General features: G+C 38.2%; 1 protein-coding gene across 6 annotated transcripts in view; it reads right to left on the minus strand.

Annotated features, from left to right (window-relative positions):
* Positions 1–1179: 1179 nt before the first annotated feature.
* The window catches only part of Atx-1 (Ataxin 1), a 313804-nt gene continuing 299376 nt past the window's right edge, over positions 1180–15607 (minus strand). For all 6 annotated transcript variants that reach the window (XM_090382387.1, XM_090382383.1, XM_090382389.1 and 3 more), the window contains one exon: positions 1180–2014. In XM_090382387.1, coding sequence (XP_090238513.1) covers positions 1433–2014 — 582 coding nt within the window. In that variant the 3' untranslated portion in view covers positions 1180–1432. The remainder of the gene's footprint in view (positions 2015–15607) is intronic.

Consider the following 15607-nt stretch of genomic DNA (forward strand, 5'->3'; position numbering starts at 1 on the left):
TGACGTGCAGTGAACTGGTGGTAACAGTTAAGTGCCTTCTCAAGAATAAGCATTAATCTGAAGTACTTACATATCAAAATATCATCTGGGGGATATTAGGAAAATTGTCTTTCCACATGGCTGGAAGACACCTACTAGCTAAACTACAATTTTCAACTAATGCTATATCTAGCAAATGCTTTTGTAGCACAACAAGCCATTAAACTCATATTTGACAGCATCAACAACATACAATTCTGCTATTATGCTCATTTTCCTGTGTTACATTAACATAGTAAGACGAATGCTTCAGTAACATTCAAGTATAACACTAGCATATATAATTACTGTATCAACACTTTGCATAGTAACAACACAAGACAAACAATACTCTCCAAAATAAAAAAATAACATAATGGGATGAAGTACAGTATTTCAAGAATTTGTAATGACCTTTGTCTTGCTCAAAACAGTAATTAGTTAGGCTTATACAAAAACAGATATTGGTGACATTAACAGGTAGACATAAGAAGAAAAAAAATTGAAAAGGTTTTGGGCTTATCTTTTATTACTTTTAAAAAATAGAGGGCAGGAAACCCTAATTTTTGTAAAATTTACTTTTAGTAACGCAATGTACTAATCACAATTAATAGCAAAATAAACTTCTGACTAAAACTTCAAATACAGCTTTTGTTCTCAATTCACTGCATTCAAATACAAATGATAAAATAAAAGACTATACAATTATATGCCACATAAAAACTGATAATTAATTGAATACAAAAGTGGATATATTTCTCTTCAAGGTTTTAAGCAATTAAAAATACATCATGATTAAGACACTGAAACTTCACAGAAATATTCAATCAAAAATTTTTTGAATCTGACTTTTCAGAGATAAACAAATAATTATGAAGGTTTTTCAAACTTTGAAAAAGCAATTTTTTTTTTATGTGTGCTTATTCTTCAGAATGCACATCTAGCACCATCCATGACTTAAAATCATCCTGAGATACTGTTCAAACAACAAGAGAGTATAAGTTCCGTTCATTCTCAAAACACTCAATAACACTTAAATGCTATATATATGCATACATACATATATTCAATATATATATGTATGTATGTACATATATATATAAAAAGACCCTGTATTTTTCTCTCTGAGGCCATGTTTGACTATAGAAAAATGGTAACATTTAAAGATGGCAGCAGCAAAAGTTTATGGAAAAGATGTTTGTTCCTTCTGTGTTCAATAAACAATAGTTTACATCTCAACATATAAAAACTAGTTTTAGGAAACCACATTATTTACATATACAAAATTGAACTAGCCAAGTGCCACTAGCTCATTACAACACAACGGTCATTCCAAACTTTAAAAACAAGTGAAACACAGAAGTATTTATAATGAAGCATTAAGTAGCCATTAGTGCTCACCTTGTAAAAAGCATTAACTAGATGAGGTACATGTAGTGGATACATGTGAAATATGATCAGGGGCAGACCAACGTCGTTTTCGTTTGCTGCCCAATGATTGCTGAGAAGATAATTCATTACCAGTCCTTTGAGATGCTAGCATGACTGCTTGAGATGAAGATGATGGCACATTGGCTAATAAAGAAATATGTCTATTTGGAGGCTCTGGTGCCATAAACTGAGTTTCACCAGCTGATGTCCGGTATGATATCGAAGTAGCTAGCTTCTGCACCTTAGACCCATGGAGTACTTTTTCAGTATGACCATCACTATGACTAAAGGTTTGTAACAGCTGGACCGAAGAACCACCAGTTGTTACAGCTGGAAGTGAATCGAGTTTTGGCACTGTTGAACTGGTTACAGTAACAGCAGCAACTGACACAGAAGCACACCTTGAAGTGTTTGGATCTTTATGTGTGAGAGAGATGCAAACATCACCAACTTTAAGTTTGTGGCATATTAATCCATACCTTTCTAATGACCTTTCAGGAAAACAGGAGGACCAACCTTGATCAAAAACAAAAAATGGATGTTCCAGAGGTGCTTCAACAGTTACCTGAAAATAAAATATTAAATGAGAAAACCATTTTGAATCTATATCACATGTTGGACCATCTTTCTGCATGGACCCCAAAAAAAAAAAAAAAATTTGTTTAACCTACACTAAACTTTATCAAATGGGCCTCAAGAATTCTCAGAGCCAGGAGCCTACTAAGATAAAGACAGCCCTAATCACATAAACACCTGCATAAAAAGTTTTTAAACCATATTTACTTAAAGACTTTGATAGAATTTAATACAAAAAAATTTAATCTATAATTAAACAAAAATAAAAATTTAGGAATAGATATCCTGGATTAGAGTTAATCTAAAATGTTCAAATTTTCAAAAATGGGCAGGGTAGCTCTGAAAGAATTGCTTTTCCCCAATCATGAGCATATCAGAATTCTTCCCCACAAATTAACAGATTATTTAAAAGCGCTTTTTGGTTTCTTTCTTCTCCAGCTTCAACTTACCATATGCTGTTTTGCTGTGTAGCATTAACCTTTCTACGGAAAGGTAATTCGGTGAATAAATTAGACATTGTGACATACCTCTTGTACATTTTAAATGTCTTGTTTAATTACAAGAAACTCGATACATTTTAAAAATCATCTTTCTGCTAATGTCTTTTAAGATACTCCAATTTCACATTCTTTAATCATACCAGAATAACCATAATCCAGGAAATTTATTCCTAGATTCTTCACATTAATCATGCTTAAAAATAGGCAAGCTTAAAAACACTGTTTAATTTTATTAAACAATCAATAATAAATTAATAAATAATAATTAATGAATTATTAAATAATAAGTTAATTAATAATTTATTAATAAAATTTGTGCAAACGCGATGGGGTGTGGCATTATCATCCATAAAAACGAATTCGGGGCCAATGGCACCTCGGAACAGATGCACATGGGGAAGGATTACCTCAGTACAGTAGTGTGCACCGGTTATAGTACCGCCTTCCAGTATCTGGAGTTGTGTATGTCCATCCAAGATAATGCCTCCTCAGACGAGAACACCTTGGCCACCATATCAATCCCTTTCAGTGATGTTTGCGGGGTGATACCGTGTGCCAACCTCTTGCCAGATTAGCTGACGTCCAGAATCGCTGCTGAGACTGAATCTGCTCTCATCAGTAAAGAGTACCTTACCCCATTGCGCTGCTGTCCAGTCCTTGTGTTCAATGCACCACTGTAAACAGTGTCTCCGATGGGAAGGTGCTAAAGGGACACTGCGTACTGGCCGTCAGGCAAACAGTCCACCTTTGTGGAGTCGCCTAGCCACAGTAAACCACAATATCCTGCACCTTGTGTGGCTAGTTTGCAATGGATCCCACTGTCTGGTGTCGGTTCTCTTGGCCTGTGGGAGTACATGGTGGTCATCATTGGGCGTTGTTTTTCGTGGACAACCACCACTGGTCCTTCAAACAGCTGTACCTGTATTTCTGAAAGCCAACCATGCACGTGAGACGATGCTATGGGCGATACCAAACTCTGCAGCCACACTCCTCGCACTTTGACCTTCCCAATTATTCGACCCCAGGTATAAAGTCAAAGAAGTTGTCTACTGGCCATTTGGTTGTCTGTAGCACTATACGAAACCAATCGAATGTCTGTAACAATTGTGCTCACCATTTGGTAAATTGCACATAACTGCTGAACAGTTGCTTTTATCTGTTTATGTGAGCCCTCTCATCGCGATTCAAATTTTTGCATGTGCACCAGCTTTCTACTGAACGGCCACAGTTATACAAATCACCACAGACTGTTTTCGTTTGATTTTTGTGGTTGTAACCTTTAGAAATAGTGTTGGTCCTTAAATTTTGCACACCAGTGCATCTTCAGCATTATCCCTACCTGCTCTAATTTAGATGATGACCTCTCATGAGACATGGTATCAAAACCATTACTAAAATCCTGGTACATAATGTCAAAGTTGTGTCTCGCAGTCAACTGCTTTATAACCTCACCACAGTAATTTACGAGATTTGTCATACAAATCTGGTAAACTACTGTGGTGAGGTCATTACTCTACTGTTAACCTTCATGAAATAAAATTGAAAATCATTCAGGATGCTATTATTGTCAAGATGAAGCTGTACTCAGTCTTTAACCATGTAAGTCAAATTCTCTCGTCTAGCCTCCGTAGCCGAGTGGTCAGGAGCACGAGTGCAGTAGCACATGCTCTTTGAGTATACTGGGGTCAAAGCCCCTGACTACTAAATACGGTCAATTTGTCAACTCACACTGGACCAGCATGGCCGATTATGGTCCATTTCCCTAGAACATGAATCGTTGAGGAGGCTTCCATTCTGCAGTGGATTGATGATGGCTGTAATTGACCTTTACCTTTGGCTTCTCTCTTATGGACTAGAGAGATATTGGCACTTCTCCAGTCCAAGGGAATAATTCCTGAATCTAATCATAATCTAACTGACATACTAATGATTCAATGCACTCATCAGCTGCTCTTGTTTTCAATACAGTTGGAGTACACCATCTACTTCTGGGGCTTTATACTCTTTCAGCCTTGATAGCTTTTCAGACAGGTGCTTCTCTGATGTCATTGTCACTTATCTTACAGCAGTTCACAACTCTATTTCACTATTCCCCATTAGTACTGATGTGGTATTAATAGTAGAGATAGTTGAAACTAGTGGCTTTATTACATATTTGCTTAAAATTATTATATCAAGTAGTGGCACATGATAGTTTTTTCTTTTGCAAAATTAAATCTTTCTGCTCTCATCTATTGTGTCATCTTTCTTCTGTGATACTTCACAAATGGGACAAATGTATTTGTGGTTTCCAGAACAAATCCCTTAAGCATTTCCTATAACACAACAGTATATACATGGGGTTCACATGGGATATATATACATGGGTTTCACAACCTTTCTGGAAATGTAGGCCATACTGAGAAATGAAGTGGGCTACAGGTTTTAGTTAATTGAAAGCATAAAAAAAAAAAAAAAAAACCAAATACTGTATATTATATTTCTATTTATTCATGTTTTTATTAAACAGTAATTATTATCAATTTTACAAGAGCTTTTGAAAAAAATAGAAAACTAGCAACTGCTACAAACAAAGTAATAACTAAATGATGTAGACTAGACCTAGCTGTAAGATGTGAAAAGTCTTTAATACAGAATTTTATTTTTGTCCCTAAATTTATAATAGCAACGAAAAGAACATATATACATAGCTATAGCTTTTTTTTTTTTTTTTTTTTGTGAGTTACAGTTTAACAGTGTTAAAATTTATACAATTCATGAATTGAATTAAAGAAAAAAAGCCATCAAAATAAACCTTTGATTGAACAAATTAAAACTTGACAACTTTTAACTTTAATGGGAGGACTGCCACTGAGTTTCAGCAACAAATACATAAGATATCTATTTGAACCATCAATTTTCTAGTTGGTGATTGATGTGTAAACAGGGATGGAAACGATTCCTGTTTACCTATCTTGATTGAGCAAAATTTTGATTTTATTTTGTACATTCCATGCCAAGTGGTCCCTGCTCAACCATCTTCAATTTTGTTGAAACTTGGTGTGGATGTTCAAACAGGTTTCAAATGAAGCTGTGCAAAATTTCAGTTCAAAATATAGTATGCTTGAGGCACTAGCACCTTTTTTGTGGAGGTCACTTATGTTATGCAGAATAAATCACAAAAAATTTTCAGTTTTCAGTGTTACTGTTGCACAATGGTGAGAGGTAGTGCTCTGAAACTTGGTATACCTAGTTAACTTTTGGCAGATAATGAAAAACTTTTGGTGTCCAGGCTCAAAACCCACATTTTTTACAATGCAGTCTAAAACTGGCACCAAAAATTTGTTGCAAAAAATTTAAGCAAGAATTTTGAACGTCATAACTTTGAAATAAAAACTTTGGTACCTTCTTCTTTGGACACTCCACTTACCAACTGCATGAATTCAGCCTAACTAAATATCAGCTCTTATACTTGTTTTCTGGATGAGATATTTTTCTTCAAAGATTAACTCAAAATTTGAAAGTCAAATTTGACCTATCTTAAAGGGCAAATATCTTAATGTGGGACACCTTCAATTCTCCCTTTTTTGCTACCACTGGAAATAGCAGAGTTTCAGCTACAAGGATCACGGTTTATTTGTTTTGTTTCTTTGCACTTAAGGCCTTAAAATTAAGCCTAAACATCATGTAGTTTTATGTGCCGTATTGTTATTTTGTGAGATTTTTTTGTTGCAGAACACTTCCTTAATTCTGACTGATTTAGAATAATCAGGAAATAGAGTATATTCTAGAATTCTGGAATATTTTAGAATCATACAAAAAAAAAAAAAAAAAAAAAAAAAGTATAAATAGCTGATATTTGAACCATGCTGTTATTAATATGTTTTATCTTCATGATGAACAGTTTGGTTATTTTGTTCCTCTATTTTTTATTGTTTGACTGTAATAAAGTTAATTAAGTTTTCATTGCTTGCAGAAACGTCCACTTATTAGTCAGCATGAAAGCCATGGAATTAGATTTTGGTTTGTTTGTTATTTAGGAGCATTAGCAACTAAGGCCATATTGCTCTGGGATATGCGGTGGTCATTCCCTGACCTTTCTGCATCCTCTGTATTTGGTGGTGACGGGCTCGAACCCCGGTCTAATCAAGAAGTGTGTGCTACGCACTACTGCTCCTTCCCACCTGGCTACGGAGGCGCCCCATGGAATCAGAAGATTTTGCTGGAGATAAGCTGGACTCATTCAACATCAATCATATGGATAATTCTTAATGTCATGTGCTATCCTATACATGCAAAACTGGGTTAAAATTATTTAAAGAAGTTGAATTTGAAGAACAACAGCTGATAGGTAGATGTTGTGCATTAAAACTGGGTGAAGAAGACAATTTGTCTACATAGTAAAGCTTTGCTTTTGACAAAATTTGAATTTTTGTAGCGTTCATGTTGCAAACCTTTCCAGAAGAAAAATCATATGTTGAAAAAGAGTTTATAACCAATTGATTTGTCAATGGCAGACTACCTGAAAGACCTAACAAAAGTAAACATAAAACCAGGCCAGCAGCTGTGCCCATCATGCCAAAAAGAGTCTTAACAGCCAAAAAGCAGCAACAGGAACATCAAATTCATCTGGATCAGGCCATGATGACAAAATGCATGTGACCAGGAAAAAACGCTTTCTGAGCAAGTAAAGCAAAAGGTGATGGCATTTTTTGAAGATGACGAATTTCGTCGGATATGCCCTTGAAAGAAAGATTACATTTCCATTAGAACTGATACTAACTCATCATAGGCACCATGTAGCTAAGACTTTGAATCACTGAATTTATAACTTATTTTGTAAGAAACTGCTATTATCTTAAACAATTTTTATAAAAGCCTTTTTTTCTTTTTTCTTTTAGTGTACCATCTCATGGATAATAATTTTTATAATTTAATTAATAGTATAATTAATTTTTAAGTCTGTTGGTGTGATATAAGCAAGGGGAAACGAAAAATGAGAGTAGGTGTGTGTTATTGGCCTAATGAATCTGATGAGTATAATGAGCAATTGTGCACAGAAATAGAGTGGGCAAGTAAATTAGAGTGTCTTATAATTGGGGATTTTAATTCCCCGGATACTGACTGGAATTTGTGGATAGCACTAGAAAGGCTTGTGTGGATTTATTGGATGATAGTTTTCTACAGCAGCATGTTCGGGAGGCAACTCTTGATCTGATTATCAGTAGTGATTCTTCATGCATCAAGAATCTCCAGATAAAGGAACCACTAGGTGGTAGTGATCACAGTGTGCTGAAGTGGGATTTACTCAAGGAGGTAACTACCATCAAGGGTAAAGGGAAGGGTTTTTGCTTTCATAAAGGCGACTACAGTGGTCTGAGACAGTATTTAAATTCTATACGGTGGAACTAACTGATGGTGTTACCAACAGCAAATTCAAAATGGGAAGCATTCAAAGAATTAATCTTGAAAGCTACTAGGCTTTTTATACCAACAAAGAAATATTGTTCAAGATTTAGGCCTAAATGGATGTCAGATGAACTAATTAGACATGTGACAGAGAAGAAAAATGCATGAGATACATATAAATTGACACAGAAGCCTATGATAGATATAAGCTGGTCTGTAACCAAGTTACAAAGGAGGTTAAGCAGGCGAAGGCAGATTACGAGAAATCTTTGGCAAAGGATGCAAAGAAAAACAGCAAAGAGTTCTTTACTTATGTAAACTCTAGAAGGAAGGGGATGAATCAGATTGGTCACCTTGATATCGATGGTTCAACTGTTGATGATCCTGCTCAGGTAGCTAACAAACTAAATGAATATTTTGCATTGACATTCACACATGAGGAGTTATTCTTCATGAGGGGAATGCCAGAGGTGTATTCAACTCTGGCAGTAAGCCAGATAATCTTGTAATAACTGAGAGTAAAGTGGAGGAGAAGTGGTTGAAGATAAACACAAGAAAGGCACCTGGGGTGGATGGAATCTATCCAGTTATATTAAAGGAGGCAGCAAAGGAAGTAAGCAAACCCTTAGCCATAATTATGAGAGCTTCCCTAGACTCAGGGGAGGTACCCATGGACTGGATATGTGCAAATGTGACCCCAATCCACAAAGGAGGATCAAAGGGAGCCACAGGTAATTACAGACCTGTTAGTTTAACTTCTGTTCCAGGGAAATTAATGGACGCACTGGTTAAAGAAACATTGCAGGAATCATCTAGACAAGACTTCAGTTATAGCTCGGACACAGCATGGGTTTGTTAAGGGGAAGTCTTGTCTGACTAATTTGATTGGATACTACGATGTAGTCACAAAAGAACTGGATGCAAAGAATAACTTTGATATCATATATTTGGATCTTAGAAAAGCCTTTGATACTGTTGCACATGGAAGACTGCTGCACAAATTGGAGCAGTGTGGCATTGGAGGCAAATTGCTGCTATGGATAAAGGGATGGTTGAGTGGGAGAAGACAGAGTGGTAATCAATGGACACTGCTCGTCGTGGACTAATGTTATTAGTGGAGTCCCTCAGGGTTCAGTGTTGTGTCCATTATTGTTTTGTGTGTTTATAAATGATATTGAGGATGGTATATCAGGCTTAATGTCCAAATTTGCAGACGATATGAAGGTTGGAAGGGTTGTTAATGACACTAATGACAGTACACTGCTGCAACAGCTTCTAGAAAAGTTTAGCAGATGGGCTGAGAGGTGGCAAATGAAGTTTAACATTGACAAATGTAAAGTACTACATATGGGAAGCAGTAATCCCAGTAAGATATCAACTCTGTGGTACTACACTGACAGAGAAGTAAAATAAACGCATGGGAACTAGTGAAAACAATGGGAAACAATGACCCCCGGGGAGTGGTGTACAAGGTCACTACAAAAACTCCCTAGAGGTGTGGTACTCACAACAACAAGAACTCCAAGGCCAGCTAACCACTACATGGATGGGAACAATCGATAAACAACATTCTGGATGCTATCTACAGGGAGCAAGTGGCGCCAAGAACTGAACAAGAGCGAGAACTCTGCCACCAGAATGATAACTATGGTCCAAAAGCAGAGGAACTCCCCTTCACCTTGGAAGAGCTGCAGCAGGCGGCAGCAAGGATTAGAAACAGAAAGTGGCCCGGCACAGACCAGATGGAACCTGAAATCGTCAAGCGAGTGTCTGAAAGCAGGATACTTTCCAAAACAGTGGACGACAGCTAGTCTAAAATTAATCCTCAAAAATCCTGGCAAGAACCCAGAACCATACAGGCCAATAGCGCTCCTAACCGTGGCAAGTAAACTCTATGAAAGGCTCCTACACAAGCGACTACAGCAACACTATACAGCAGCGGACTTAAATGCACCAAACCAATACGGCTTCAAGACTGGATCCTCCACAACAGATGCCGTGAGGAATCTCCTCATTGCAGTGGAAGAATGCCAAAGCACATACTTCCTGGCCATTTCAGTGGACTTTGCTGGGGCGTTCGACTCCCTCTGGTGGCCGAGCATCCTTGGCAGACTCCGACAGGCGCAAACTCCAACAAACCTCTTTCATGCCATCAGCTCCTACCTCTCACAGCGAAAGATAGAAGTCATAACCCCTTACCAAAGATAATAAGAGAAGTACACAGAGGATGGCCGCAAGGGTCAGTTTTGGGCCCACTGTTTTGGAATTGTCTTCGATGAGTTCCTCCGTATCGACCCGGGAGATGTCAAGTCACAGGCATTCGCCGACGACCTAATATTGACAGTGGCGGCTAATTCCAGAGCCCAGTTGGAAATAGCAGCAAACAGAGCCCCTGTCACTCTACAGGAATGGGCAGAAGCGAACTACCTGGTAATATCGCCCATCAAAACAACATCTGTACTCCTCAGGGGAACCCTTGATCCAAGAAGACCCCCACAGATAAAAATAAATGGAGCCACAATCAGGTTCGCCACCGAAATGAGATATCTTGGCATAATCCTCGACACAAAGCTCACGTTCAGGCCACACCTCATACAACTCAGAAAGAAAATTAGAAACTATGCTGCCATGGTAGTGGGAGTCACGCAACGAGACTGGGGACTAAACAAAAGAACACTGGCTCTTTATTACAAAGCCACTTTTATTCCCATAATCACATACGCAGCTGCCACATTCTACCACAAAATGATGACTGTAGCCAACAGAATGATCCTGAACTCAATACAACAAAAATATTGTTGAAAATAACACATGCTTGTAATACAGTCAGCACAGAGGCGCTCTAGGTTCTGGCAGGAGTCTTGCCGCTGGATCTGGAAATCATTAGATGTGGCCTGACATATTACATAATGAAAGGGATTACCATTACCTTCTTGGGGCATACAATTGAACCTGAAAACAGATAAAAACAAGAGAAAGCACAATTGCAGGCACACTTGAAACAAACGTGGCAGACCAGATGGTCCACCTCGCACAAGGGCGAGGTAACGAGGAAATTCATCCCCCTCATAGAAAAAACCTACCCAAAGTCACCTGCGTGGCTCCACCAGGGCCTCTACACAACCTTCATGCTGACTGGCCACGGGCCCTTTAATGACAAACTCGCCACTCTGGGTATACTCCAAGATCCAAACTGTCCTTGTGGAGAAAGAAAGCTGGGAGCATCTGATGTACCAGTGCCCCATATACAAGGACCTGTGAGGAATCTTCATAACGAGACTAAGATTCATACCCCAACGGCAAGAACATCACCTACTGGATTCAAGGGACGAATACCAAATCCTGTCCAGATTTGCCTGGGACCTCTTCACAAGAAGAACTTGAAATGCGATCAGGAACTGACGAGAAGATCCGCTGAAGAGAACGTCATAAACAAAACCACACAAGGATAAGACATCCCAAGAGACATTGAGTATGACTCTCAACTACAATGATCAATCCTCCTGAGCACTCAAAGACAAATTGAGATAACCCGACCCAGCCAAACAACGATGGTGGACACAGTGCCTGGCTGACAGTGATTTGCCACCAGCTGAGACAAATAAGGAACCAATCTCTCGAAAGAAAACACCCAAAGTAGGAATAAGAAAACACAAGGACGGGGCTAGCCCCATAAATGATGCAACTAGAAACGACAAAACAAAGTGCAGCTTAATTGCTAAATGCCATATGGTGACCTGAAGAGGGCACCCTAGCCCTCTTCATCTCTGAATTACATTTCCCTGGGGGAAAGGGAGGCGACAGGTTTTTTCCCCTCCTCTCTATGGGTTTCAGTGGGCCTGCCCCACTGAAATATTGGCCCCATACTTCTGCCTTTCTCCTCTCCCCAGTCTTCAGTCTCCCTCCCCTCTCCATCTGTACTAGCAAAAACCACACACAACTAAATTTAAGCATGTCAAATCGCCTTCCGCCCATATTTTGGCTTTTTCAAATTCTAGCGATACCACCCTAGCGCAATCGATTAGTTAAAAAAAAAAAATTTTTTTTTTTAGGTCATAGCCACCGAAATCTCAGGAAATTACGCAGCAGGACCTGCCAGAGTAAATGAGTCTACTGGGTTCCTAGCCTGCCTCCACGGGGCGAAAGTGGGGCAACACTGGGCCTCAGCAGGGGTCCAGCGGCTAAACGACCAGATGAACAATGGTACACGACATCACACAGATACAAAGCCCACGCACTTTTAAATCACTGGCATTTCCCAGTGAACTGGTACACCCACAATGAAAGCAATGCAGAGATGGGAGAAACCCCTGGTGTCATTAGACATCAATACACTTTCACTTTCACTGACAGTGGTAGAGAATGAAAAGGACCTGGGGGTAATTGTGCAGGCAGATATGAAGTTTTCTGAGCAGTGCAGACAGTATGCAACAGTACCTCATGGTGTCTTGTCAATGATATACTGGAATTTTTCTAGCAGGGATACGGAGGTGATTATCCTCTTGTATAAGGCAATGGTCAGGCCACACCGTGAGTACTGTATACAGGTCTCGTGGCTTCATTTTAAGAAGGATGTAGAGCTGTTGAAATGAGTACAGAGAATGGCAACGAGATTAGTGAGTGGAACAAAGGGTTGCTGTTACCAAGAAAGGCTTAAGTGCTGCAAATTGCAGCGTCTGCAAAAGGCACCTGCGAGGTGATCTGATTGAAGTGTATAAGGCCTTGAATGGTTTGAGCAAGCTCAATGCTGATGGGATTCTTCATCTTGCTCGGATTCCCCGCTTGAGGGGACATAAATTCAAATTGAGGAAAGACGGTTGTAGAATTGATGTGCAGAAGTTTGCCATTAGCCAGAGGGTGAATGATTGCTGGAACAAACTTCCATCTGTCGTAGAAGTTGATAGTTTAAATAGATTCAAGGCAGAAGTTGACAACCAGTTGGAGCGAGTGGATGGGTGAAATAAAGTTTTTTTTTTTTTTTTTGGCTGATGCTATATAAGCTTGCTTTCTTGCATCATGTGCCTTTACTAATGATGACAAAATGCATGTGACCTGGAAAAAAAGCTTTCTGAGCAAGTAAAGCAAAAGATGATGGCATTTTTTGAAGATGACAAATTTAGTCGGATATGCCCTGGAAAGAAAGATTACATTTCCATTAGAAATGCAAATGTCACTACTACTCAGCAACTTGAAGGAAATGTTTATAAATTTCGACCCAAGTGGTGTGTCACAGGTGGTGCACCAGGAACACATTCTGTATGTGTATGCACAATCCATTAAAATGTCAAGTTAATGCTAGCAGCAAGTCCTGTTGAATATGATTACAAGGTTCTCATTGGTAAAACAGTCTGTGATTTGGAGTCTAAAGATTGTATGCGTCATCAGTGTGAAAAATGTCCATGAATAGATGAATTTAAAAAATATTTTTTTAATTCAGGGAATATTTTTGAAAACAATGAACGAGAAGATATTATTGAATTCAAGCAATGGATACACACTGACAGAGATACACTGGACACAAAGCAATTAACAACAGAAGATTATTATTATTATTATTATTAGCTATATAGTGCAAGGAAGCCTGAGGCTTATGCTGCACCAGCCAAAAAAAAAAAACCGTATTTCCCCATGTATAAGACGCACCTTAATTTTGGGGCCTGAAATTTGAAAAAAATGTATTACATAAAGTTATTGAACTCAAGTTTTATTCATCATAAAATTCATACAACTCCTCATCACTGTCAAAACTCCAATCCATTAGCTTGTCCTCATCTGTGTCTGATGACGAATCACTGTCTTCATATATTGGCTCGTCCTCAGTTCCATCTATGGCATTTGAAATACCACACTTCTTAAATGACTTGACAACGATCTCAATCTTGATATTGTCCCAGGATCTTTTCACCCAGGTACAAACTTCTCCTATAGTTGGTTTCCTCACTCTTCCTGCTGGTGTCAAATTGTCCCCAGAAGACTTCATCCATTGGTTCCATTCGTCTCTTATGGCAGCTTTGAAGGGTTTGTTAATGCTGACATCAAGTGGTTGGAGCTGGGATGTCAAGTTTTGTTTTTATTGAAGAGTTGAGTACAAAGATATTTAACCTTTCCTGTCATCACTACATTGCTAAACATCAAAGCTACCATTTGAAGTCAACAAAGGAAAGCCTGGAAAGACAGGAGAACTCGTCATATTGATGGAGTTTTCGGAAAATTATTCATTTGTTGTGCAAGATGCTGTTCACGGGTTCCTTGAACAGCATCTTAATTGAATATTTGAAGAGTTTCATGACAGAAATCAGTCACATTTACTACTTCAGTGATTGTTCTGCAGCTCATTACAAGAATTTCAAGAATTTTATTAACTTGTGTAATCATCAGAAGGATTTTATCAGTGCTGAATGGAATTTCTTTGGTGCTAGCCATGGCAAGTCACCATATGATGGAATTGGTGGAACAATAAAACGAATGGCAGCACGTGCAAGTCTCCAACGCCCAATTAGAAACCAAATCCTGACACCAAGAAACATGTTTGAATTTTGTGACAAGCATGTGACTGGAATAAAATTCTGCTTTGTTTCTAAAGAGGAAATTGAGCAAGTAAGGCTATTTCAAGAGAAAAGATTCATAGACTGTCATTTCTGGAACAACAGAAAATCATCACTTCATTCCTATTGATGCAAGACAGGTTCGTGTTTGCAGAGTATCAAATGACACACCATCATTTGTAGCTCATGTAGATCACAGTAGTAAAACCAATATTCAATATGTGCCAATTGTTAATTTACAACTTGGCCAATACATTGCCTGTATTTATGACAATATTTGTGAAATTTCATTTGAAGAACATGATGTATTGGCAAATTTCATGCATCCTCATGGAGCAGCTTGCTCATTTCACTGGCCTGCTAGACAAGATGTCTGCTGGATTCCTGAACAACAAATTATTGCCAATCTTCCAGCTCTAAAAACAATAACAATGGGACAACAATATGGCTTGCCTGAAGTAGTAATATCAACCGTCAATGAAAAATTCCAGTCCATTACGAAGCAGTGATTCAATATCTTCACACTCACTTGCTTATTTCAAATTGTATTGTGTTTTAAATAAATTTTGTTGCTGTTATAACTTCTTTCAAGCTTAGAAACCAATAGAACATCATCTTTATGCTTGGAATCCAGAATAAAGACCACTTTTCAGGCTTAGGAACTTGCACTAAAGAAATCCATGCAACTTCTTTTCTTGCCATTTGCACCCCCATTGTAAAAAATGCAGATCTTTTTGTGCATTGGCAATATATCCTTTCTCCTTAAACCAAAGGGCAGAGTTATTGCAGAAAATTTCATTCTTGTAAATGCAATAGTTCTGTCCTTATTGAGAAGTGAAACTTCACCATCAAATAAGTATGCAAATATGTGGAAAATATAAAATGCTTAAGGCCATATTTTAGAACTTCGTGTCATTTTGTCTTGATACTTAAGGTATCAAGACAAAACTGATAAACCATGATTCTTGTTGCTTAAAACCTGTTCTTTCCAATGGTGGCAAAAACAAGAGAATTGAAGGTCTCCCACATTAAGATATTTGCCCCTAAAGATAGGTAAAATTTTGACTTTCAAATTTTGAGTATCTTTGAAGGAATATATCTCAGCCAGCAAACAAGTATAAGAGCTGATATTTAAGTTTGGCGGAATTC

This window comes from Mastigoproctus giganteus, chromosome 10, assembly GCF_048544385.1.
Source record: "Mastigoproctus giganteus isolate SK-2022 chromosome 10, ASM4854438v1, whole genome shotgun sequence".
NCBI lineage: Eukaryota > Metazoa > Arthropoda > Arachnida > Uropygi > Thelyphonidae > Mastigoproctus > Mastigoproctus giganteus.